The sequence below is a fragment of the Pristiophorus japonicus genome, chromosome 10, assembly GCF_044704955.1.
Source record: "Pristiophorus japonicus isolate sPriJap1 chromosome 10, sPriJap1.hap1, whole genome shotgun sequence".
Taxonomy (NCBI): domain Eukaryota; kingdom Metazoa; phylum Chordata; class Chondrichthyes; family Pristiophoridae; genus Pristiophorus; species Pristiophorus japonicus.
In genome coordinates this window covers 104,617,184-104,645,108 of record NC_091986.1, presented here as the reverse complement: position 1 = coordinate 104,645,108, position 27,925 = coordinate 104,617,184, and the positions used below count along the sequence as shown (strand labels likewise).

The 27,925-nt window shown below is 43.0% G+C and overlaps 1 protein-coding gene across 1 annotated transcript in view; it reads left to right on the top strand.

Moving 5' to 3' along the window:
* The window catches only part of med17 (mediator complex subunit 17), a 40,496-nt gene extending 18,575 nt beyond the window's left edge, over window positions 1-21,921 (top strand). Inside the window, exons 5-12 of the mRNA XM_070891982.1 lie at window positions 358-442; window positions 2,311-2,463; window positions 7,376-7,506; window positions 10,373-10,557; window positions 11,027-11,164; window positions 12,377-12,494; window positions 20,312-20,471; window positions 20,985-21,921. Of these exons, the coding sequence (XP_070748083.1) occupies window positions 358-442; window positions 2,311-2,463; window positions 7,376-7,506; window positions 10,373-10,557; window positions 11,027-11,164; window positions 12,377-12,494; window positions 20,312-20,471; window positions 20,985-21,193 (1,179 nt within the window). The 3' untranslated portion in view covers window positions 21,194-21,921. The remainder of the gene's footprint in view (window positions 1-357; window positions 443-2,310; window positions 2,464-7,375; window positions 7,507-10,372; window positions 10,558-11,026; window positions 11,165-12,376; window positions 12,495-20,311; window positions 20,472-20,984) is intronic.
* The last annotated feature ends 6,004 nt before the right edge of the window (window positions 21,922-27,925 follow it).

The following is a 27,925-nucleotide window of genomic DNA, read 5'->3' as shown; positions in this document are numbered from 1 at the left end:
ATTCTCATCCTCGTGTTCAAATCCCTTCCCATCACGTCTTGCATTAAAAAGCTGCAAGTAGTTGTAAATGTAATCCCTGTTGGGTGACTTGATTTGTATTACTTTTCCAACTTGTAAAATAAATTCAATTCAACTAACAAGATTATTCATTCAGTTAACAAAATCTTCTGTGTTGTATTTTCTTAAACATTATAATCTGCTTTTGAATTTCATAAGTATAAATGATGTATTAACTGCAGTTATACTATTAGCCTTTCAATGTTGGATGGCTTGTTAATTATTTTGTTTAATTTCAATAACCTATTTCTTCAAGACTACTCGATACATTAGTTTATAGTTATGATGTGTTTTTTTAAGGTTTCTATTCAGAAGCAGGCTCATGACATTGGGGATCTTGGCACAGTCAACCTCTTTAGACAACCTACACAAAAATCCAATCCAGGTACTTGTCAGTTCAGAATCAAAAATTGGTTTATATTTAGGGTTGTCCCATGCCTCATGATGTGTGTTCTGCTCGCTGGGTGATTATGATGACAGTTATAATAGAAAGTAGGAATCCTAGGTATAAACTACACATTTCCTATGTTTTGTGATTGGCAGAGCTCCTGGACTGGTTCCAGGAGTTTTATTTGCTTTCTTGTAAACTTTACAGTACAGCATTTCACCCAGTAGCTGTCTTTGGCAAGATTGAAGCTGGAGGAAATTAAGATGTGATGGGGAAAAAAGGAAAAAGAAACCCAAGGCGCAGGCATGATCTTGCTGGCAAGTGACAGCAACCCAGCACCTAAGCGCCTGTTTGATGGCTACTAAAACACCAGTGTGCTGCATTAGATGGTGGTGAGGATTTTGTACTCTGTCATTTCATGTAGGCCAGCATACCTGCAAGGAGGCAAAATCAAGTTTCAGGCCACAAGTAACTGGTTGTGTCAGCCCTATGCTGCAGGTGGCCTTGCAGCAGATGGTACGGTTCTGCACCTGATTCTCTGCTGGTCCACACCCTATCAAGATAGTATGCCACAGTCATGGCCAGGTCTGCACACTAGGGTCTCCAGATATGCCATCGTCGAGGGTGTGTCTAGTGAGGTACGTTAGTTGTTGATTACCCTGTTCTGCCTGGTTTCATGCATCACCACTTAAAGCAGGATGTATTATAAACGGAGTCATTTCAAGGATACATCCAACATTAAAGTTAGTCAGACAGTTGACGTATCTTCGTGGTGTGCTGTCCCAGGTTCCCTTCGAAATAGGAAGCACTGCATGCATTAATTATCTGCCTAAACGAGGTCTGGACATCTCTAAGCAGATGTGGGTGTGGAGGTTCCAGGAGGTGGGCAAAGAGTACCTTTTTTGCAACCTGACATGTTTCAGTAAGGGGTCCTCCTCTTCCAAACACCTGAGGTAGAGGGATTTTCACTGGGAAACCTATTAGAGCAAGTAATAATGTCAGGCACAAATTATCCAGAAATTAAAACAATTAATATTAAGGCTCATGTGAATCTAAGTGTTAACAGAGAAGAAACACACAGTCAAGAAATTACTGAATTTGTAATTTTTTCAACTTGTATCCTTTAAATTACCTACCACCACAGCTGATTTGCTAGTAATCCTGGAGACCCATGTCACATTAACAGCTTTGCAAATTACATCCTGCTTGCCCGAATGTCATAAATGTGTTGCAGGACCTTCCCATTCCCAAATGATGTTTGAAGTAGATTCTTCTGACACCATTGGTTCACACCTCCCAAAAACTGAAACACAGCATATAAGTGTACAGGGAGTAGAATTCCTGACTATTTTCCGCTTTCGGCTGCCTGATTGACAACGTAACCGGTTTTGGGAGGTGGAAAATCAGGCCTGAGTGTCCAAAATGGGGAAGCGTCCACCTGTCAGCACTAATGTACCTCATGTTGAATATACTTAATTGTCTGGACAGAAGTTGTCTTTGTGGGTGGGGGGGTGGAGGCAGAATTAAATTGCATTAATAATCTGAAAGAAATGTACCGGTACATTTTTATTTTGCAGTTAAGGATCCTGTTTGCAGAATTCTGTTTCCAAGCAGGGGTGAATGCCAAATTTGCAACCAGAAACAAAATCTTCTGAAATAATATGTTATGACAGCATTGCACATCAATAATTTGAGACTGAGTCTTCTGTAATGACGGGTGGGAAGGGAAAGTATTCTATACATGTATAATAAAATGAAGGACAAGCTGACTTCAAGTAATTGTCTCTAAGTGTGCATATTGACAGTGATTAAACTTTGCACTAAATGTATTGAGAAGCTGTTGTTAAACTGTACATCATTTGCAGGTACTGCACACTGGCAGACCAAGCTAGAAGCAGCACAGAATGTCCTCTTGTGTAAAGAAATTTTTGCACAGCTGTCTCGTGAAGCAGTACAGATTAAATCACAGATACCTCACATTGTAGTGAAAAATCAGATCATCTCTCAACCGTTTCCAGGTAAGGAATATGTATTGAGTATATATTTTCAGTGCCATGCACTGAATTATGATGATTTTTATGATTTTGGGCCATACATAACATTTATTTTCAGTTAATTTTAGTGTTCACATATTTTGGCATGTTTCAATTTCTGCTCCTCATACAATTTTTTCAATCTAATGACAAATAATAATTCATTATCATCTTTTAATTTCATTTAACCTTTCGGAACACCAGACGTTCCTGCATTGTTACCTGGACTGGACCGGTGTGTTACATTCATGTATTTTATTTTTCCTTCTCCAAGTTTTCTCATTTAAGTTTTGTCATATGATTGCATACAAGGCAGGAACTTTTAAATGAAAGTAAACTAGGATTGCAATAGCATGAACTGACAGGAAGGGTTTAATGAAAAATAAACTTCTCTTGTGCATGCCCTGTATTATAATAATATATAGAGGGTAGTTATGGCATTGAGTACAGAATTATCCTTGCTCTGGAATAAATTCTGTTTTTCCTGTCCTGCACTGAATTTCTCCATATGTTTGGTGCTACAGAAACCATGATGTGCTTTTTGAAGATTGTGATTGACCTAACTTTTTAAGGAGTTATCCCGAATTCTCCACATAGTGTAAATCATTGTCTAATCATCAAAACACAAATCTTGATTTGCTGAACCTATTGTGTTGTCCCTTCTTCAGATATATGCTTATTAATTGGGTTAAACAAGATATTTTCAGAATAACATCGATCGCTAGAATTTGTATTGTACAACTATTTTAAAGGTTCTCTAAATTTGGTAGGCTTTCTTGCTGAAATTGAGCAAGTTACTGTGTCTTCAGAGATGTTTTGGAAATTATAGAACTTGCATGAGTGGGTTTATTCTTTTTCAATCTCTACATTTATAAAATCTCAAGATTTTATTGACCCAAGACATTTTTTTAAATTAATTTTATTAATCATTCAAAAGTAAACTTGATATCCGAACTTAATGCTATGATGAGAGCTTTCAGTAGGTATATTATGCTAAAAGTAGTGATCGTCTTTCTCTGATCTTTAATGCCTTTGATATGGCTAATATTTATAGTGTACTCTATCTTCTAAAAGATGGTGGCCTAGAAATTGATTTGCCACCGTAAACGGGGGCTGGGATCATGCTGCTTGATCAACCCGTGCCCGTTCATAGGACCACAGGTGGCACACAAACTTCGTGCTGCTTGCTCATTTCCATGACTGGCGTTCAGCCCAGCACTGAACGCACTTGCGCTGAGTGGCTGAACGCTCGGCAGGGGGCCCAAGTTTGTGTGAGGCTAGCACCAATTAAAGCTAGCCTGCACTATTTAAAGGCAGTCTGCACCTTTTAGAGGGGAGGTGCATTATGCCTGCAGCAGATCATTGAACTGGCTGGGGAAGACAGCAGAAAAGAACAATTAATGATGGCAAAACAGGGGAGAGAGCATGCACCAAGCTTCTCCAATGCAGCACTGGAGGCCTTGGTGGAGGTGGTCAATAAGGAGGAGAGAGGTCCTCTTTCCACAGGGCCTTACAGGCAACAGAGCAAAGTGCAGTGGGAGCAGATAGCCAATGTGAATGACAGCAGTGTAGCCCCGAGGACATGGACGCAGTGCAGGAAAAGGTTTAAAAGGACCTGTCACGAGCGATTAAGGTCAGTGAATTCATTTTCAAATGCTATATCCCATCATCTGCAGATCTAGCCTTGCACATTGCTCAATGCACCACACCCCCATCACTCATGGCTTCACCCCCCCCCCCCCCACCCACCCTGACACTTACCACTGTTGCAAGCCTCACACCCTCATCTCTCAACTTTCACACACAGTCAACTTTTAAACCATGACGGGCACATCACCCAAGTACATTGCACCACACTCGCTGACGCACTTCCCTTTCTCTTGCAGGAAAAGTTGGTGCATAACCGGCACCAGCAAAAACTACCCAGCGGGGAAAGGCTTGCCTGCATCACTTCATGCCCATGGAGCAGACAGTGCTTTCCATTCTTGGGAGGGGCGTGGCTGAGCTCCTGGCCAGCGGAGGGGGTGAGAGTAGATGCTGCCAGTATCCTCGTACGTTAACCTCCTCCTCACATCCCACTTCCCTTTGATCCCATAATTTCTTGATTTACAAGTTGCACATGGTGTAAGCATAGACCCTCCCCTCACCCTTATGCTTTTCTCATTTCAGAGACCCAAGAAATCCAACCTGCCTAGCCAGTGGTTCAAGAAGAGGGAAGAAAAAGAAACACAGGCACTCGATCTGACACTTGCAACCACCAGTTCAGTTACTAGCATTGCATGGACTTTAGAGGGTAGCTGAGAGGTGGGATCTATGTGTGGTGAGTCATCGGGCACAAGTTGGCTGCAGCCAGGTCAGGGCAAAGGATATTGCAGGTGCCAGCTCCGTGGAAGGTGAGATCGCATACAATTTCTGCTGCAGTGCACTCAGATGAGGACTTCGATGGGGCGGCGTACAGAAGAACACTGATGGGTATGCACAAAAAAATGCTTGTTAAACTGGCAGGCCTGCCAGAAAGCCTGGGTTCACTGTTAAGGAGCATGGAGGAGTCCGGCACCAATCTTGCACAGGGCTTTGTGCAGAGCTTGGAGCCCATGATTTCCAGCATGGTAGGGGTGGGCAGATCCATTAGCACACTAGTGGACCCAGCCATCATGCAGCATCTGCTGGCTGATGTCTCCGCTTCCATTGCAGCACAAGCCACCTTCTGTTTGAGTGCTGCAATGGAAGCTTAGACTTCTGTCATGCAAGCTCAGACTGCTTTCTTGCAGGGTCAACTTGCCGCTGCATGAGCTCAATCTGCTGTGAAGGTGCCTGGGTTTACCAGTGTGGAAAGGTGCTTGCAGGGTGTCACAGCAGTCCAGCGATCTGTCCTCCAACAGGTGGCTAGGAATGCTGAGCTGCCACCCTGATGAAGTGGCACTGGCTCTGGAACAAGATCCTAATGTCCTCCAGGATGACAGCATTCATCCTCTCACCACTGCCACTCTGCCAGTGTACTTGCTGTTGCCTGTCAGCCAACCAGGCCAGACTGCCGCCACGCCAAGGTGGTATAGTCTGTAGCCGGGCCTTGTAGGCGCAGATGTGCTTGAGGCCATCTGCAGTCTCTCCCACTGAAAGTCAGCAGCCTGCTACCAGCCATGCTGCAGCACTGGGGTAGCACATCGTAGGCGCACTAGGACAAGCAAAGGCATACTGAGACGGGCGCTAAATGAATGCACAAGGGTGATTAGTTCACTTTGTTATGTAATACTGGATGAATTGATGGATAAAGTTAGATTGGAATGTTTCTTTTGTGGTGGCTTTTGATGTCAGCATTTTTGTAAGAGCACGCTGTGATGGTCAGTAACAGAGGGAAGGTGTGGTTGTTGAATGGATAATTGGGGCTGCATTCACTCGTACCGCAGCCGGATGACTCGATCACAGACAGCTCGGTCATAAAGGGGCTGTCTGGGTTGCCTCCTATTCCGCTTCCTCCTCTTCAGCTGCTGGTTACCCTATGCCTGGTGACCAAGGCTGTGCCCTCAAGATAGTGAGGTTGTGGAGTATGCAGCAGATCATGCCGAATCTTGAGGCGCATACTGGTGAGCATTGAAGGGTTCCTCCTGAGCGGTCCCGACAGTGGCAGCGTTGTTTAAGGATGCTAATGGTCTGCTCTATACAAATTTGTGTGGCAGCATGGCTCTTAGCTGCCCACGTGTGGTTGGGTTACGGAGAGGAGTCATAAACCAGGTGATCGGCAGCTAACCCTTGTCGCCCAGTAGCCACCCTTTGATTTGTCTTGGTAACTCCAGGACTGGGGGAACAGCGGACTGGCGCAGAATAAAAGCTGCTAGGATACCGGGCATTCACCATCATGATATGCTAAGCATGGTCGCACACCAAATGCACATTCAGCGAGTGATGACCTTTGTGGTTGTGGTGCATCTCAGCATTTAGTTGCGGTGCTCGCAAAGTTGCATGCGTGCAGTTGATGGCACCCTGCACTATGGGGAAGCCCACTCTCCTGGCAAAGCCACATGCACTCTCTGTCTGTTTCTCTCTTATCAGAGAGAAGACAATGAACTCCCCTCTCCTGCATAAAGAGCGTCTGTCACCACTTAGGCAGCAGTGGATGGTGAACTGGGAAATGTTCGAGATGTCGCCTGCTCCAGCCTGGAAGAGTCCCCGCGTGAGGAAATTCAGTGCCACGGTCACCTTCACAGCCGCTTGCAGCGCTGTCCTCGCCCTGGTGTGAGGCTGCAGGTCTGATTACAAGAGATGGCAGAGTTCCATGAGCACCTCCTTTAAAGCACAGATGCCTCAGACACTGCTCCTGGCTTAGGTTGCAGTAAGAGAATTGCTCTCGGAAGACCCTAGGTGGGCAAGGCCTCCTGCTGAGAGCCCTTCTTCCCCGCCCCCCCCCCACCCCATGCGAGCAGCTAGTTTTCTTTGCTGCTTCTGCTCCATCTCCCTGTCATGATGCAGGCCAAGGGGGATGACAAGTACAGCACCCATAATTGGGAGCAAGTAGTTTGACCAGAACCCTTTGAAGTCAGAACCAAGGCCTTCTCCATTTGTAGCATCACTCACCATCACCTCATCAACTTTAAACAACTCTGGAAAGCTCCAAATATTTCCACAAACTTACACAGAGCCAGTATAAATTAATCAGCAACTCAGCTGAGAGTGGTTGATGATCCCTTTAAATATCGCTAGTAGGGGGTTCTTGCAGCAGCTGAAGGCACATTTTCGACCCAAACTGGCACCTGTAGCGACCACACAACAGGCGCTACACAATCAAATTTTTAGCCCAGAATGTTACTAAAATTGGAACAGTATAGTTTTTGTTTTAAATGGCCTAATGATATAAACTGCATTTTTTGGATACTGTATGTAACCATCAGTTCATGTTTAGGTTTGCAGTTATCCATTTCCTTGTGTCACTTTGTGAATGATAAGAAGACCCAGAAAAAATCCGTTGAGAAGCAGCGGCCTGATGACCATCTGTATGTGCTGGAACATAACCTTCACCAGCTAATGAGAGAGGTATTGAAGGACTTCAAAAATATTTAACTCTTTCATTTAGAACAAACCAATAACCATAACCACAACTTGCATTTATACAGTACCTTTAATGTAAATAAACATCCCAAGGCGCTTCACAGAAGTATAATTAGGCAAGAATTAACTTTAAACCAAAGTAGGAGATATTTGGAGAGGTGACAAAATGCTTGGTGCAAGAGGTAAGTTTTAAGAAGGGTCTTAAAGGTGGAGAGGGTTAAGATCTGTTCTTTGGATGAGGTTAAAGGAGGATCAGTGCCTCTAGGTGCACTTGGTTTTGATGCAGTACTGAGGGCCAGAATTGTCCCTTTTTGTATGGGAATCAATTCGAGCAGATGCTGGACTATGTAGAGAATGTGAACCCTGGGATCTTTGGAATTTGGTGGCAGGTATGCTCAAAAAGTAAGAAGCAAAATACCTTGGATGCTGCAAATACTCAGCAGGTCAGCCAGCATCTATGGAGAGAGAAACAGAATTACTCTTTTCAGGTCGGTGACCTTTCATTAGAAGCAAAACTAAGTTCAGTGCTTGCATTGTTTGCCAAAATAATTGTACTGGATATTGAAAATACAACTTGAGCAATAGTGTAATGTAGCATTATATCTGAACCAACAAAACAGAAAAGAGCATTTGGGAAACCTAAATTCATATGCATATGACGTCTGGTATGTATACAAAACATAGTGAAAATATAAAGACAACTGAGAAATTAAGAAATAGGAAGGTAGACTGGGAAGAAGATAATGGCCTCAAGGGGGAGAGGTTTTCTGTGTCTATGCTCGCCAGTCTATGATTTTCCTTTTCACTCAGATAGGGATGAAACAGGTTGGTGAGTGCACAAGCAGAAATCCCAGTCAAGAACTAACATTAAGCAAGCAGGGAAGATGTATGCAATAGATTGTTTAGTTGATTAGGGATATAGTTTAGTGAAACAAGGAAGATTTTGGCATCATAGTTTACGGTTCTAGAAATCTGAATTGCTTTTAAAAATAAACCTCACTTCTAAGAAGATGGGACATTTCAGATTGTGAGACTGCTGTCTATAGGTGACACCAACCATTGGCTCAATCATTAATACCTGCACTGACACATTAGGAATTTGTCATTTTTGTTTCTAGGGGCCCAAATTTGTCTAGGAGATGCTCTTTTTTTGGAGCAACTTGATTTTTATGGATTATCTTAAAAATCCCCATTCTGCACATTTAATTTGCACCAGTGTAAGTGAGTTAGTTAGGAATTTTTTTAAGTTTCGTTTTTTTTTTCAAAAGGGGGCGTTACCAGCCACATATGCCTGTTTTGGCCATTTAAGCCAGTTTGGAAAGCTAATAGTTGCTCCAAACTAACTTAGGCCAGCGTTTGTGGCCCGCACAGAAAACCCTTGCGGAGTATTAAGAAGTCAGTGCAGGTAAGTACATTCTAAAGCACAAAAATAAGCATTCAATAACACATAAAAAATACAAAGAAGCTGAGAGGACCTGCACCTAGCACCAAGACTTACAAAGCACAAAAAGTAATAAGCAATTAATTAACAAATAAAAAATAGAAGGAACCCTGCACCTAAAGCACCAAGACCAAAGTAATAAGCAATCAATCAATAACAAATAAAAAATAGAAGTCCTACCAAAACACGGCCCGGGAAGGTAGCGGGCCGCCGATGAGGGAGACCATTCGGCCAGGGATAGGGGCGGTGCGCTTCAGCCCCTCCCACACAGCCTGCAGCACAAACACTCAGATTCTGGGGGTGAGGAGCTACTGCGCATGCGCGCACACTCTAGTGCGCATGTGCAGAAGTCCCGGCACTGTTTTCAGCGCCGGGACCTGGCTCCGCCCCCGAATCCAGTGGCCACGCTACGCCACCATCGAGGAGCTGGGGAGCGGCCAAACTCGGCCCGAAGATTTTTGGAGTACTTCGAGGTGGACAAAAGCGGCGCACCTCTGGTGAGTGCGCCAGAAATCTGTACTGGCCAAATTCTACCCCTAGATATCAATCCAAAAGTGCTGTTAGATTTATTGCTTCTGCAGTTCAGATTATGGCAGTCTGTTTGTGCACTGGCTCCCTTCATTTGCATTGCTAAAACTGGCATAATTTTCCCAACTGTAGAATTGTACAAAATGTTGAATTGACATTAATTCCCTTACTATGTTTATAGGAGTAGTATGCTTAAAACTTCAGTGATTTTAATAGGTAATTACACCGAAGCAAGTTCAATATCAAAATTATTTCAATTACTTTTGCTAAAATTAATTAGATTTATATCCTGATCTGTAAAGTTTACAAGTGCTGTTTCTACACTGCTCAGTATGGCTCATGGTAGCATCGCACTTGAGTCAGAAGATCATGGATTCAGGTCCCACTCCAGGATTTGAGCACATAATCTAGACTGACACCTCAGTATTGGAATGCTGCAATGTCGGAGGTGCCGTCCTTTGGGTGAAATGTGAAGGCATATTATTTTCCTGTTTTAAGCTGGGCCCTATGTTTGCTAAAAACTTAATTGGCTGCGGTTGGCGCTCTCGGGCTGCCTACTCTCACTTAAATTCTCCTATTATCATAACCCCAACTGCATTTCCTATCCACAGCACCACCCTCTACTGGATGTATTTTTACTCCCCCAATGGCTGGCTGTTCCGTGCCTCTACCCCCACTGATCTGAATTCCCCATGCTCCCCTCTTTGTCCCCTCCCTAAGTCCCTCCCCTCTACCCACCCCCTTCCCTGTCCCTTCTGACCCTGTTTGATCTGAAAAATTCTAATTATATGCAAAATTCCAGGAGATTGACCAGTATTTGTTTAAAAACTGCTTTCTGCAGCATTAACTACTAAAAAAAATAGTTTAAACTTTATCTTGCAGTTCCATAAACAGACCTTGAGTTCTTCAGTGATGCCTCACCCAGCAACTGTTCCTTTTGGGCTGAAGAGAATGAGGTTAGCAGGACCTCAGGCATATGACAAAGGAGAGATCAGTGCTTTACAGCAGAATGATGGATTATTGGAAAAGATAATCAAACAGGCAAAGCACATCTTTTTGAGACGTAGGTGAGTAATGCTGGAGTGAATTGTGCAAGTAGGAAAGCAACATAACATTTTTGGAAAGTGCCAGGAGTAGTAAATTTTGTTATTGCATCTTTCAGTATAAATCACTTTAATACATTCTTTAGGTCAAGCTCCAGAAGCGAGGTAAAACACCCTAATAGTTAGATCTTGAACATATGTAAATAATTTTCCAAATATAGAAGAAATGGCAGTAGTACACTTAAGATTAATACTTGGATATAGTATGTGTTTGTCTAGAACTCTAATACAGATGTAATTTATTGTTCAGCTGAATAACAACTTGCATTTATATAGCGCCTTTAAGCATCCCCAAGCACTTCACCAAGGTGTAATCATTAAAAAAAAGTAGACAATTGCAACGGGTTATTCTATAATATTCTTTGGTTCTATGGGGCAGTGTAAGAATTTATCAAAGTTACAAGCAAATATGTATTTATGCTTTTAATTTTAGAACTGCCAGGACAATTGACAGCTTGGCCAGTCGTATTGAGGATCCACAGATACAAGCTCATTGGTCAAACATTAATGATGTGTATGAATCTAGTGTTAAAGTGTTAATAACTTCTCAAGGCTATGAGCAGATTTGCAAGTGAGTAGATGCAATGTTAAAATTAGTGTGTATTTTTCAAACCAGTGTTCCTAATGTTTGTGTCTTTGTAACTTTTTTTTCTTGTTGATGCTTTACATAAGGATCTTTATGTTAGTATTGATATATGTGCTACTTTCCAAGAATCTGATGTAAACCCTCGGTCAGACTTTTCTGATCCTAATTCCTGGTAAATTTTGGGTGGAAATCGGCTCGTGGATCTGCCCTCTTTTAATTGTCCCACTGAGAGATTTTAATATGTAACTTTTGGCAATAAAACTTTGCTTGGGATTGATTATATTAGCCACGGGCGGATGCCTCTGACCTGAAAAATGTCTACGAATCTACCTGGTCGTCCTGGAGGTTCGTAGACTCTATGCGAAGGTTTTCGTAGACGCACACGTATCCCAGGATTGTAAGGGTTCTGTACGCATCAATGGGATCACGTGGGCCGGCCCAACATAGCAGAGTAGGGGGATACCCATTCATAATTATGTTTAAGTTCCGTATATACGGAAATCATATGTGTCTGAATGAGAATAACCCCAAAACACAAACACTGAAACTAACTATTAAAAAAAAAATCACATATTTCAAATTAATAAAAATTGAATTTAATTAATTATTTAAAACAATTAAATGTTTTGAAAAATACATTTACATATATTAAAGGGTCTATAAATAAACTTGCCTTATTTGCCAGGTATTTAAATATTTAAATTTTTTTCAATGTCTTTTTCTGTATTTAAAAGTCTTGCGCTGACAATGCAGGCCTTCGCCTGTTTTTTTCAGTCGCAAGAATTTGAAGGAAATTCGCTGGGTTGGCCAACTCTCCGCCCGCAGCGCCCTTTAGTTTCGGATGCGTGCGATCTGTCAACAGAATTTTTGACCGATCGCAGTGCCGCTGGTTTAGGCGCATGCGCTTTGCATACCTAAACCCGGAACTTGCGGGGACCCCACAGGCTCGCACGCGCCCTTGGGGGTGTGATTTCAGGCCCAATCTGTTTACAGATTTACACTAGTGACCAAGTTGCAGCCATCCTGTTTATCCCAACCACATTACAAATTAGATATTTGATTTCTTCCATTCCTCACATTCTCAGCACCTGAACATTATCAGAATATCAGATTTTATACATGGAAGGTATGGTACGCAATACAAATATTATACTTTGTTTTGACATGTCTTTTTTCCCTTCCCTCCCTCCCTTTCAGATCAATCCAGCTACAGTTGAACATTGGCGTTGAACAGATTAGGGTGGTGCACAGAGATGGGAGAGTAATTACACTCTCTCACCAGGAGCAGGAATTGCAGGACTTCCTTCTATCCCAGGTAACCAGATGAAAGAAACAACATAATGGGGAGCAGTTAGACACTTCAAAACCTATGAAAGCAAATGGCATGCTGGCGTTCACAGCGAGGGAATTTGAGTATAGGAGCAGGGAGGTCTTGCTGCAGTTGTACAGGGCCTTGGTGAGACCACACCTTGAGTATTGTGTGCAGTTTTGGTCTCCTAATCTGAGGAAGGACATGCTTGCTATTGAGGGAGTGCAGCAAAGGTTTACCAGACTGATTCCGGGGATGGCAGGCGTGATATATGAGGAAAGACTGGATCGGCTAGGCTTATACTCACTGGAATTTAGAAGAATGAGAGGGGATCTCATAGAAAATTCTGATGGGACTGGACAGGTTAGATGCAAGAAGAATGTTCCCAATGTTGGAGAAGACCAGAGCCAGGAGACACAGTCTAAGGATAAGGGGTAAGCCATATAGGACCGAGATGAGGAGAAACCTTTTCACCCAGAGAGTTGTGAACCTATGGAATTCTCTGCCACAAAAAGTTGTTGAGTCCAGTTCGTTGGACATATTCAAAAGGGAGTTAGATGTGGTCCTTACAGCTAAAGGAATCAGAGAGTATGGAGAGAAGGCAGGGGTGTGGGGTACTGAGGTTGCATGATCAGCCATGATCATATTGAATGGCGGTGCAGGCTCGAAGGGCCGAATGGCCTGCTCCTGCACCTATTTTCTATGTTTCTAATAAGCAAGTCATGGTGAATGGAATAAAGTAATTTATAAGATTTAATAATTTAACAGTGTGGAAAGACATCTGTTCTGAAGGGAGCTTGAGGGGCTTTTTAACAAGGAAATTGCTGTGATACCAGCATGCTTTTAATCCACTATAGTAGCATAGCGCATATATCCGACAGGTTTAGTGGCTATTCCTGTCTTGAATTAAACCAAAATTGTACATTTCATTTCTGATGCTGGCAGTGTACAACCTATTTTATGTTGTACTCATTTGTGTAAAGGGAAAATATCTTTGAAAACTTCTAAAGTGCTTCACTGATTTCTGTACCTGATTTTTGCAGTTACGTTTTTGCAATTATGCATGACTTGCACTTGAGAGAATTTCTAGTTAATTAAAACTACCAGTTATTTTGGCACTTGAAGCCAGATGCAGGATCTAGTCCCACAATGCTCTTATTTTTGGATTCATAACGCAAGTGTAGGCTCGTAATTTTATTTAGTTATTTACAACTTATAATTTTTTTAAATATGCTTGCTCACCACCTGATCTCAACCATCATGAAAGTACTGATTCCATACTTGTATGGATTGTAACATCTTGGACCTGAGCCCAAACTCCCGCTACTGTTTATAATCAGCAGATTGTCTTCAGCTGTTGAGGTGTTCCAGCTTTCCAATCTGTTCATATTCATAAATATCAGATTGCATTTAGAATTCTTAAGTAGTCCACAAAATGGTGATTCTAACTAGTAATTTCAAAACATGTGCAATTTAAAAAAAAAAGACTTACATTTATATAGCGCCTTTCATGTCTCATAGCGCTTTACAGCTAATTAAGCACTTTTGGAGTGTAGTCACTGTTGTAATCGCAGTGGCCAATTTGCGCACAGAAAGCTCCCACAAACAGCAATGTGATATGACTAGATAATCTGTTTTTGTTGTGTTGATTGAGGGATAAATATTGGCCACGATAAGAGGGATAACTCCCCTGCTCTTCTTTGAAATAGTGCTATGGGATATGGGATCTTTCACGTCCACCTGAGCGAGCAGACGTACCTTGGTTTAGCATCTCATCTGAAAGACGGCACCTGAGACAGTGCAGCACTCCCTCAGTACTGGAGTATCAACCTAGATTTTATGTGCTCAAGTCCCTGGAGTGGGACCTGAACCCACAACCTTCTGACTCGGGCGAGCGTGCTACACACTGAGCCACAGCTGTCGCTCTAAAGATATTTAAAGCTAATTTGCTTAGCAGTACGTTCAATGCTGAGCAGAATACTGTCCGCTAAATAAAATGTAACTTATCAGGGCTTGATCAAAATGCTTTTTGTCTGACCAGTTCTCTCATATGTTTTTGTTTCATTGAGGATAAATACTTTCCATGCTATGTAATATACAGCTTATCTACATGATCCTAAATTACACTGCATTTGAAATATTGTGCACACAGTGGCCAGATTATGTGATGAATTCCTTCTTCATCACTTGGAGACATGGGAATGCATAAGGCACAAACAGTATTAAACTGTGGCTCATCTTTGTTGGTAAATATCATAGAATCATAGAAATTTACAGCCCATCGTGTCTGCCAGTCGAAAAAGAGCTATCCAGCCTAATCCCACATTCCAGCTCTTGGTCCGTAGCCTTGTAGATTACAGCACTTCAAGTACATGTCCAAGTACTTTTTAAATGTGATGAGGGTTTATGCCTCTTACCACCCTTTCAGGCAGTGTGTTTCAGACCCCCACCTGCCCCTGGTTTTTTCCTAAACTCCTCTCTAATCCTTCTACCAGTTACTTTAAATCTATGCCCCCTGGTTATTAATCTATGCTAAGGGAAATAGGTCCTTCCTATCCATTCCATCTAGAGCCTCATAATTGTATACACCTCAATCCAATCTCCCCTCAGCTTCTTCAGTTCTAAATAAAACAACCCCAGCCTATCCAATCTTTCCGCATAGCTAAAATTCTTCAGTCCTGACAACATCCTAGTAAATGTCCTCTGTGTACCCTCTAGTGCAATCATACCTTTCGTGTAATGTGGCGACCAGAAATTTATGCAGTACTGTAACTGGCCGAACTAGTGTTTTATACGGTTCAAGCATAACCTCCCTGCTCTTATATTCTGTGCCTCAGCTAATAAAGGAAAGTATCCAATATGCCGCCTTAATCACTTAGCGCGCTGTCTGGCTACCTTCAGGGATCTGTGGACATGCACTCCAAGGTCTTTCTGTTCCGCTACACTTCTCTGCATTCTACCATTTATTGTGTGTTTCCTTGCTTTGCTAGTTCTCCTAAAATGCATTACCTCACACATCTCTGGAATGAGTGCCATTTGCCACTTTTCTGCCCATCTGAGCAGTCCATTGATATCTTCCTGCAGTCTGCAGCTTTCTTCCGCACTATCAACCACATGGCCAATTTTTGTATCATCTGCAAACTTCTTAATCATGCTCCTTACATTGAAGTCTAAAGCAATGGACCTAGTACTGAGCCCTGCGGAACCCCAGTCACAAAAACACACGTGGACCATTACCCTTTGCTTCCCACCACTGAGCCAATTTTGGAGCCAACTTTGGGCTTTAATTTTTCTGACCATTTGCCATGAGGGACCTTGTCAAAAGCCTTGCTTAAAGTCCACGTAGACTGCATCAAATGCACTACCCTCATTAACCTTCCTTGTTACATCCTCAAAAAAAATTAAATCAAGTTAGTCAGACACAACCTTCCCTTAACAAATCCATGCTGACTGTCCTAATTAATCCGTGCCTTTCTAATGACGATTCATACTGCCCCTTTAGAATTCTTTTCAATAATTTGCCCACCACTGAGGTTCGGCTGACTGGCCTGGAAATACTCGGTCTATCCCTTGCTCCCTTTTTAAACAATAGTACAATGTTAGCAGTCCTCCGACACCACACCTGTAGCCAGATAGGATTGGAAAATGTTGGTCAGAGCTTCTGCTATTTCCTCCCTTGCTTCTCTTAACAGCCTGGGATATATTTCATCAGGGCCTGGCAATTTATCGACTTTCAAAGATGCTAAACACCTTAATACTTCCTCTCGCTGTTTATCTCATACAATATTTAACACTCCTTCTTAACTATAATGTCTGCCTCATTCTTCTCTCTTGTAAAGACCGGCGCAAAGTATTAATTTAAGAACCATACCCAAAAGGAAATTAGGAAAGAGGATTACTTTTGCACAGGTTACCTTTTTGGTCTATAATAGGATCTACTCTTTCCTTAGTTATCCTCTTGCTCTTTATGTATTTATAAAACATCTTTGAGTTTTCCTTGATATTGCCAATTTTTTTTCATGCCCTCTTTGCTTTCCTAATTAATATTTTAATTTCACCCCTGCACTTTCTGTACTTCTCTAGGCTTTCTGCAGTATTTAGCTCTCGGTATCTGACTTAAGCTTCCCTTTTTTAACCTTGTCTTACCCTGTATGCCCCATAACATCCAGGGAGCTCTAGATTTGGGAGTCCCACCCTTTTTTCTTTGTGGGAACATATCTGCTTTGAAACATAGAAACATAGAAAATAGGTGCAGGAGTAGGCCATTCGGCCCTTCAGTACCCCATTCCTGCTTTCTCACCATACCCCTTGATCCCCCAAGTAGTAAGGACTTCATCTAACTCCTTTTTGAATATATTTAGTGAATTGGCCTCAACAACTTTCTGTGGTAGAGAATTCCACAGGTTCACCACTCTCTGGGTGAAGAAATTCCTCCTCATCTCAGTCCTAAATGGCTTACCCCTTATCCTTAGACTGTGTCCCCTGGTTCTGGACTTCCCCAACATTGGGAACATTCTTCCTGCATCTAACCTGTCTAACCCCGTCAGAATTTTAAACGTTTCTATGAGGTCCCCTCTCATTCTTCTGAACTCCAGTGAATACAAGCCCAGTTGATCCAGTCTTTCTTGATAGGTCAGTCCCGCCATCCCGGGAATCAGTCTGGTGAACCTTCGCTGCACTCCCTCAATAGCAAGAATGTCCTTCCTCAGGTTAGGAGACCAAAACTGTACACAATACTCCAGGTGTGGCCTCACCAAGGCCCTGTACAACTGTAGCAACACCTCCCTGCCCCTGTACTCAAATCCCCTTGCTATGAAGGCCATTTGCTTTCTTAACCGCCTGCTGTACCTGAATGCCAACCTTCAATGACTGATGTACCATGACACCCAGGTCTCGTTGCACCTTCCCTTTTCCTAATCTGTCACCATTCAGATAATAGTCTGTCTCTCTGTTTTTACCACCAAAGTGGATAACCTCCCATTTATCCACATTATACTTCATCTGCCATGCATTTGCCCACTCACCTAACCTATCCAAGTCGCTCTGCAGCCTCATAGCATCCTCCTCGCAGCTCACACTGCCACCCAACTTAGTGTCATCCGCAAATTTGGAGATACTACATTTAATCCCCTCGTCTAAATCATTAATGTACAGTGTAAACAGCTGGGGCCCCAGCACAGAACCTTGCGGTACCCCACTAGTCACTGCCTGCCATTCTGAAAAGTCCCCATTTACTCCTACTCTTTGCTTCCTGTCTGACAACCAGTTCTCAATCCATGTCAGCACACTACCCTCAATCCCATGTGCTTTAACTTTGCACATTAATCTCTTGTGTGGGACCTTGTCGAAAGCCTTCTGAAAGTCCAAATATACCACATCAACTGGTTCTCCCTTGTCCACTCTACTGGAAACATCCTCAAAAAATTCCAGAAGATTTGTCAAGCATGATTTCCCTTTCACAAATCCATGCTGACTTGGACCTATCATATCACCTCTTTCCAAATGCACTGCTATGACATCCTTAATAATTGATTCCATCATTTTACCCACTACCGATGTCAGGCTGACCGGTCTATAATTCCCTGTTATCTCTCCCTCCTTTTTTAAAAAGTGGGGTTACATTGGCTACCCTCCACTCCATAGGAACTGATCCAGAGTCAATGGAATGTTGACTCTCACTATCTCCTCCTTGAATGCCTCCCACTGCTGTGACACTGATTTACCTTCAAGTAGCTGTTTCCAGTCCACTTTTGCTAAATCACATCTCAACTTAGTAAAATTGGTCTTTCCTTTTTGAGAACTGTTACTCCTAGTCTGTCTATCTTTTTCATAACTAAGCTAAATCTAACTGAATTATGATCACTACCACCAAAATGCTCTCCCACTGATACCCCTTCCACTTGCCCAGCTTCATTCCCCAAATCTAAGTCCGGAACCGCCCCTCTGTTGTTGGACTTGCTACATACTGGTTTAAAAAAACGTTCTGAATGCATTTTAGGAATTCTGCGCGCTCTATGTTTTGCACTAATTCTATCCCAGTTAAAATTAGGGTAGTTGAAATCTCCTGCTATTACTGCCCTATTGTTTTTGCACTTCTCAGAAATTTGCCTACATATTTGCTCTTCTATCTTCCTCTGACTGTTTAGGGATCTGTGGTACACTCGCAGCACTGTGATTGCCCCTCTTTTGTTCTTCAGTTTTACCCATAGGGCCTCATTTGATGATCCTTCTAACACATCATCCCTCCTCACAGCTGTTATTGTTTCTCGACCAATCTTGCGATCTCTCCTCCTTTTTTATCCCCCTCACTATTGTCTGTAAACCCTGTAACCAGGAATGTTGAGCTGCCATTCCTGTCCTTTCAGCCATGTTTCAGTAATAGCTACGATATCATACTTCCAACTGTCTTATCTGTACCCTCAGCTCACCGGCCTTATTTACTAGACCCCATGCATTGAAGTACATACCATTAAGCATTGCCAAATCTCATTGTCTATTTTCTAGCCTTTTTTTCCTTTGCCTTCCAAGTTCGCTTACTAAATTTTCCGCTTTCCATTTCCAGCTAACATTTTCTCCCTTCTGAATCTATGCTCCGGTTCCCATCCTCTCTGCCAAGCTAGTTTAAAACCTCCCCAACAGCACCAGCAAACCTCCCTGCAAAGATACTGGTCCCGGCCCTATTGAGGTGCAACCCCTCCAGCTTTGTACAGGTCCCACCTCCCCCAGAATCAGTCCCAATGCCTCAGGAATCTAAAGCCCTCCCTTTTGCACTATCTCTTCAATCATGCAATCAGCTGCTCTATTCTATTTCTGCTTGCGCATGACATCTTTTTGAGGTCCTGCTTATCTGCTGGCAGGATCTCCTCCCACCTTCTACCTTTTCATTGGTACCGATAAGGACCATGACCTCTGACTGTTCACCCTTCCCCCTCAGAACATCCTGCAGCCATTCCGTGACATCCTTGACCCTCGGACCAAGGAGGTAACATACCATCCTGAAGTCATGTCTGCAGCCGCAGAAACGCCTGTCAGTTCCCCATACTATTGAATCTCTTATCGCTATTGCTTTTCTGACATTCCTCTTTTCCCCCACCCCCCCCAATCCATACAGCTTATCCACCTAAAGTGCATTGGACTTGGCACTAGCTGTACTCCCCAGAGGAACCATCGCCCTCATCAGTATTCCGGTTAGAGAATGAGATGCACTCAGAGGACTCCTGCACGATCTTCTGGTCCTCTTTGTCTCTGTGGCGGTCACCATTCCCCTTCAAACCATTAAGCTGTGGGGTGACCACCTCTTGAAACATGCCATGCACGTAGCTCTCAGCCTCACGGATGCACTACAGTGACTCCAGCTGCTGTTCGAGCTTCGAAACCCAGAGCTTCTAGTTCCTCCAGCTGACTTCACTTCCTGCACATATGGTTGTCCAGGACATGATAAGCACCCTGGACTACCCACATGGCACAGGATGTTCATTCGATGGGTCTGAGGTGCCCTGCCATGCTTCCTGTTTATTAGACCACTAACTAAACTTCTTTGTTTAACCCACTGCCCTGACCTAGAGAGGAAAGAGACAAAATGATTTAATCAAGTTGAACAAGAACCACAAGAATAGTCTGAGGAGACCTTTGATCTAATATTAATTTTGGTGTCGTTCCTTAATTTTAAAAGATTGACTTTCTGTCTTTTAAACAGACTTCATAGAGCACAGTAATAGTGATATGTTTAGTTGTATAGTGAATATTTGTAAATACAAGTGGGATTTCTGGATAATTCTAAATTTCCATGAGATGTAATCCTTTTTCTTTGGTGTCTCTAATAGATGTCGCAGCATCAGGTACATGCGGTTCAACAGTTGGCCAAAGTAATGGGTTGGCATCTGTTGAGCTTCAGCAACCATGTGGGCTTGGGTCCAGTGGAGAGTATTGGAAATGCTTCTGCAATAACTGTGGCTTCACCCAATGGCGAGTACTCAATTTCAGGTAAGTGTATCCTAAGAATGAATTTCCTGCATAGTGAATAATGAATCAACCTGTTTTAATTGCAGGTCTGGATGCTTTTATAGTTTGAGCATTTTGTGTGATACTTGATATATTCCTACTTCATTTTATTTTCACTTTCACATTTACACTATCTCCAGTAGAAAAAGGTAAGCAGAGCCATGGCTGATGGTCTGTAACTGGTCACTGGGAGTGGTTTCAGTCATAATAGATTATTCACAAGAGCGCTATGCTGTCTGCAAAAGTGATCCAAGTTCATGTTTCCTTTTACATTTTTTAAATTAATAAAATACAAATAATAAGTGATTCATTGTATTTCATATACCACTATAGCATACCAACTGAAACTTTGTTTCGTGAGTGGGAAGAAAACTCAACTGTTAGTTAATAAGCAACGTTTTCAAATGGTCTTGATTCTGTTGACTGTTTTCACAAATAATAATAGATGTGATTCGTTATAAAAGTCTTATCTTATGACACCCCTTTTCGTTACAGTACGGAATGGACCTGAAAGTGGCTGTAGGGTGGTGGTCCAGTTTCCTAGAAGTCAGTGCAAAGATCTTCCCAAGAGTGATGTGATGCAGGACAGTAAATGGAATCACCTTCGAGGACCGTACAAGGAAGTATTGTGGAGTAAGATGGAAGGACGCAACTTTGTTTATAAAATGGAACTCTTGATGGCAGCTCTTGCTCCTTGCCCATAATTGATGGCTTTTGTGTGAAACAGCATCTTTCTGTAGATACCTCCAACTTACTCCAAACAGTTCCACTGAATTTTAGGTAATGGGATATAAATTTGAGATTGGTAGAAAATGTACTTTTTGTGTTGCCAAAATTTCCAAAATGTTATGTTGCATTAATAAATGCAGATGGGTGAAAGCTTTAACAGCTTCCTAACGTTGTCCATAACTGCCGTTTAAACACTTCACTTGCTGTAATGCAGATGTATTTTTTAATTTTTCATTTTTGTATAGAAATTTCTACTGTCTGTAAATAAAATGAGGTAATGTTTCAATTGAAGATTTCCACATTAATCAAAAATGCCGTATCTTAGTGCCCTGAAACTGAGCCATTAAAATTATCTCTGATCACAACAGTATCATCAGGGATAGTTGAACTAAAAATGTCCAATTTTTTCCTTCACGGTAAGTCCTCCAAGTGCAAGTCGTACTCACAATGAGGTCATGCTAACATTACGAATAGGTGTTAAACAAGATTAGTGTTTATTCATGAGAAAAGGGAACTTTCCTTTTACTAAAATGTTACTAATGACCAAAATCTTGATAAAAAGGTTCTTGAACAACGGTGCCACAATAGCAATGTGGAGCAATTTGGTCTTCATTTGTTACGCTTTACATACAACAGAAGAAATTCTTGCCTGTTTTAAAGATATTTTGCATCTCAGTTTCTACTTTGAACATTTGGACTGAAGCTTATAAAAATAATTTCAACCCAAATTCTTGATATTTTATGTGAGTCCTGATGTATGCATAAGACTGTTTGAAGTTTGTAATGTTATCACAATTCTTGACTGTATTGCCGTGTGCAATGCTTTTCTGCTCATCTTTTATCTTTATAGAGCCCTGATGTCTTAATTTGGAAAGAAGGAAGCATATAGATTGAATAGAGATGTTAGGGCTGAAATTCGGCTTCCCAATAAGGCCCGTTACCCACACCTCCCCCATTTGTGGCGGCCATGCAGCGGAGTCGAGTGGCTGTCGAATTCTGGTCAAATGGCCACCGCAAGCTAAATTCAGCTCGGGTCCCCACTTCCGCCCCGCCGCTGCCGACCGGCTGTGCGTGCGTCATCAGTGCGTGCACCGCCAGGACCCCCCCCCCCACCACCACCTATGAAATTTAGCAAGCAAAATCTTATTGCCGCCAAGTGGTGCCCCTGACAGCTTTTTCTGTCAGTGCACCTTGTATGCTCCCTCTCTTCCCGGGCTGTGCGGCAGCCATTAAAGGAGAGTGCCCAATACCACAGTTGCCATTTTTTTTTTTGCCAGCCAAATTTCATGTCGGCCGGACTATTGTGCCCCTGAGTTCGACTGGGCCGCCAACAGGCAGCCTGGCACCTCCTCTTGGTTGCCAGGCTGCTGGCCCGGCTGAAACCCTCCCTAGCGGTCTAGTGTCTGATCGGGACTGATGGCCGATTCTCTCCCCTTTAGCGGAGGCGAGATACGTGGTGACGCCGACGCGCAATGATGTCACCACCGCTCCTCCAGAATCTGTCCTGCCTCCACGTCTGCCCCTCACCAGCACTTACCGCCGCACTTCCGCCCCCATTATGACCAACTTCTCGTCGGCTCGGGAAAAAAATGTCAAAGACCTGAATATTGGTCAAGAGTGGACCTCTTCAAGACGGTGGTAAAAACACTTTTTAAAAAAAAAAAGGATAGCAGCGCCAGCTTTCCGGCGGGACTAAATTTCGGTCCTGTTGTTTCTGCACTTCTGTTTAACCGTACACCCCCAGTCAGAGTAAATATTCCTCATCAATGCAGAATGAGTACATATGCATATAAATTGCAATGGCTGGAATGAAGCTGAGCTGCTGCATTGAGTAAAACGAAATGACTGCGGGGAAATTTGATGGGATTTTGCATCTTGCCATCAGAAAATTAGTCCCAGCAGGAAACCTATTCCTAGTTACTGATTTTGCTTATACACACACATTTGCAGCATTTACACAGGCAAACCTGGGTGGATATTCAATATGCTACAGTGTTGTATGTACGTGTGGCATTCTTCAAACCATTTTTCCCATCCTTCCAATTTTCTTTTTAAAGTACTATTTGTTTAGGATATTACAAAATAGTTACTGGCAGTATCTCCTGTAAGTAATCATTCTTTATGTTTAGCTCCAGCCATTGAGTGTCATTAAGATGTTCAATTATGGGCTGTCAGCCAAGTTTCGTCCTGTCATCACCTACTATTCACTAGAGGCTACTGGATAGTGATTGACACATGGGATTGGGGGTAGTGTACTGACATGGATTGAGAACTGGTTGTCAGACAGGAAGCAAAGAGTAGGAGTAAATGGGTACTTTTCAGAATGGCAGGCAGTGACGGGTGGGGTACCGCAAGGTTCTGTGCTGGGCCCCCAGCTGTTTACACTGTACATTAATGATTTAGATGAGGGGATTAAATGTAGTATCTCCAAATTTGCGGATGACACTAAGTTGGGTGGCAGTGTGAGCTGCGAGGAGGATGCTGTGAGGCTGCAGAGCGACTTGGATAGGTTAGGTGAGTGGGCAAATGCATGGCAGATGAAGTATAATGTGGATAAATGTGAGGTTATCCACTTTGGTGGTAAAAACAGAGAGACAGACTATTATCTGAATGGTGACAGATTAGGAAAAGGGGAGGTGCAAAGAGACCTGGGTGTCATGGTACATCAGTCATTGAAGGTTGGCATGCAGGTGCAGCAGGCGGTTAAGAAAGCAAATGGCATGTTGGCCTTCATAGCAAGGGGATTTGAGTACAGGGGCAGGGAGGTGTTGCTACAGTTGTACAGGGCATTGGTGAGGCCACACCTGGAGTATTGTGTACAGTTTTGGTCTCCTAACCTGAGGAAGGACATTCTTGCTATTGAGGGAGTGCAGCGAAGGTTCACCAGACTGATTCCCGGGATGGCGGGACTGACCTATCAAGAAAGACTGGATCAACTGGGCTTGTATTCACTGGAGTTCAGAAGAATGAGAGGGGACCTCATAGAAACATTTAAAATTCTGACGGGGTTAGACAGGTTAGATGCAGGAAGAATGTTCCCAATGTTGGGGAAGTCCAGAACCAGAGGTCACAGTCTAAGGATAAGGGGTAAGCCATTTAGGACCGAGATGCGGAGGAACTTCTTCACCCAGAGAGTGGTGAACCTGTGGAATTCTCTACCACAGAAAGTTGTTGAGGCCAATTCACTAAATATATTCAAAAAGGAGTTAGATGAGGTCCTTACTACTCGGGGGATCAAGGGGTATGGCGAGAAAGCAGGAATGGGGTACTGAAGTTGAATGTTCAGCCATGAACTCATTGAATGGCGGTGCAGGCTAGAAGGGCCGAATGGCCTACTCCTGCACCTATTTTCTATGTTTCTATGATACTAGCAACCTTTGTTGCTTATTTTTTTTCTCTTCCTTACCCAGGAGCAATGATTGAAACACTGCTTCAAATAATACAGCTGTAATGGATGTGGTTAGAATTGGAACACTTGCCATATACCATATAATGTCAAACTGTGTGCTCCAGGAGTTTTACATTTGAAATGCAGAGATCCTGAAGAGGCACAGAGGGGTGTAAATCAATATGGATAGATTAACTATACTTCATTTGGGTGGGTGGGTGGGGGGGGGTTGGTTGGCGTGGTGAGGATACTTGTAACGTGATAATGGTCAGTGCTGAACATTGGATGTCTTCAGACAGATTGAAAATGGGCAAATGTAGTCTTGTATTCAAAAACATTAGTGTCATACCTACCAGCTAGATATCTATAAACAAGACCACAGCAATCCGAAATAGAGTAAATAATCAAAAGCAAATGGAAGAATACCTGCATGAAAATAACCTGATAATCACAGCCACCATGATTTCAGAAGGTGTAGATCTTGCCTGGGCCACCTCATATTTTATTGAGATGTGCAGTTTACCTTGATTTCCCAAAAGCTTTTGATAAAAGACTTTATAAGCTAAGGTTAGTCGGTATCAAGAGTAAGATGTGATTGGTGCGTGGCTAAAGGGAAAGCCTGAGCAGGTAATTATAAGGTGTCCGCTGTGGTCCAGTGATGATATTCATGCCTGAATCAAAAGGTTATGGGTTGAACACATCCAGGCTGGCACCTCAGTGCAGTACTGAGGCTTAGGGTTGTGTTGATGGAGGTGCCATCTTTTAGATGAGGCATTAAACCGAGCCCCTGTCTGCCCTTTTGGGTGGATGCAAAAGATCCTATGCATCCACCCAAAAGGAGAGCAGGGGAGTTCTTCAGATATCCTGCAAACATATTTTCTTCTTGGGCAGTCGTCCGGAGAGGTAGCTGGGATTTCAGGAGAGATTAGGAGCGCCCAAATGGGCAAGCTATAGATTTTCCAACAGCATGGGGCATATGGATGCCAGAGATGTACCCATAATGGTTCCATGCAAATTAGATTGCAGCTTATAGATTTTTGGGGCCAGTATGTTACCAAAAGTCCAGGAAGATGCTAATGTGAAAGTTCAGGTGGAACAGCCTTAAACTGTACTTGGCAGCTGTGTTTGACACTGCATAAATTTACCCCATTTTCTTAATTAAGCACCAGATCAATGCAACAAAATGATTGAAGTCTTGGGTGTTTTAGGAAACTTGGTGGATTTATTTTAAATTTAGTTTTTTAAAAAAAAAGGTACATCGACAGCTGTGGCTCAATGGGTAGCACTCTCGCCTGAGTCAGAAGGTCATATGTTCAAGTCCCACTCCAGGAACTTGAGCACACAAATCTAGGCTGACACTCCAGTGCAGTGCTGAGGAAGTCATCCTCGTCGTCTTAGGCTGTCCCGCGGATTCGAGGATGACTTGCTTCCACACTAAAATGACTTCTAAGGTAACTGACGAGACCAATGCAGGATCTACAGTCTCTGTCACAGGTGGGTGTCATACGCTCCTTCCACTTTGTGTGCTTGGCTTCCACGTGCTCCCGCTGAAGAGACTCAAAGTGTTCGGTGCCTTCTCGGATGCTCCTCCTCCACTTTGACTGGTCTTGGGCCAGGGATTCCCAAGAATCAGTGGGGATGTTGCATTTTTTTGAGGAGGCTTTGAGGGTGTCCTTAAAGTGTTGTCTCTGCCCTCCTGGGGCTCGCTTGCCATGACGTAGCTCGGAGTAGAGTGCTTGTTTCAGGAATCTAGCATCAGGCATGCAGACAATGTGGCCCGCCCACCGGAGCTGCTCAAGCGTGGTCAATGCCTCGATGCTGGAAATGTTGGCCTGAGAGAGAACACTGACGTTGGTGCGCCTATCCTGCCAATGAATTTGCAGGATTTTGCAGAGGCAGCGTTGATGGTACTTCTCCAGTGCTTCGAGGTGCCTACTGTACATAGTCCATGTTTCTGAAGCATATAGGACGGTGCGTATCACTACTGCTCTGCAGACCATGAGCTTGGTGCCAGCTTTGGTGCTGGTCTTCAAACACTCTTTTTCTCAGGCAGCCGAAGGCTGCACTGGCACACTGAAGGCGGTGTGGGACTTCGTCATCAATGTCTGCCCTTGCTGATAGTAGGCTCCCAAGGTATGGGAAGTGGTCCATATTGTCCAAGATCTCATCGTGGATCACCATGGATATAACCCTCAACTAACATCACTGAAACAGATTATCTCATTGCTGTTTGTGGGACTTTGCTGTGTGCAAATTAACTGCCATGTTTCCCTACATTACAACAGTATCTACACTTCAAAAAGGTATTGGCAGTGAAGTGCTTTGGGACGTCTTGAGGTTGTGAAAGGTGCTATCAAAATCTTACGAAAAAAAACTCGACCAGCTTTGCACCTGAATGGTGGCAAATTAACTTCAATATGGATAGTACCATAACTCTGTAGCCTGTATCTTAAACTCGCACCAAGTCCCGTTCACTCATCAGCCCTGTGCTTGCTGGCTTACACTGGCTCCCAGTCTGACTACGCCTCAATTTTAAAAAATCCTCATCCTTGTTTTCATATCCCTCCATGGCCTCGCCCCTCCCTCTTTCTCTAACCACCTCCAGTCATACAAGCCTTCAAGATCTCTGCACTCCTCCAAGTCTGGCATCCCTGATTTTAATTGCTCCACTGTTGGCGGCTGTGCTTTCAGCTGCCTTGCTGGAATTCCCTCCCTAAACCTCTTTGCCACTCTACCTCTCTCTTAAAATGCTCCTTAAATCTACCTCTGATAAAACTTCTGGTCATCTGCCCTGATAGCTCCTCCTGTGGCTTGGTGTCAAAATTTGTTATTGACATTGCTCTTGTTAAGCACCCTGGGATGTTTTGCTATGTTAAAGTAGTTATATAAATGCAAGTTGTTGTTCAAAGCCACTGGCAGCCTTTTACTACTTTACCTGAATAGCTGTTTCTTGGGGTATTCTTGGATAGAAGTGTTGGTTAGACTTTCAGTTGCTGCAGCTTATCACAACAGATATCCAACACAGTGAGAGTCGCTGAATAGCAAAAGTAAACAACCATGCTTATTTTTTCACTCCTTATTCTTTAAACGTGGAAGGCTGTTGCAGTACCTCATTGCATTGAAAGCAAGTAATTCAGCACAAATTAGGAATTGAACAGCATAGCACATCACCATAACCACAGATTGCAGTTATCCACTGACTCAATGGATTAGACTTTAAATTCTTCAATATATGCATGGAGGCTCAGCAACACTATTACTGACTTTTATTAATTCATAGATGATTTGAAACATTGAAAATATTAACATGATTGATGGA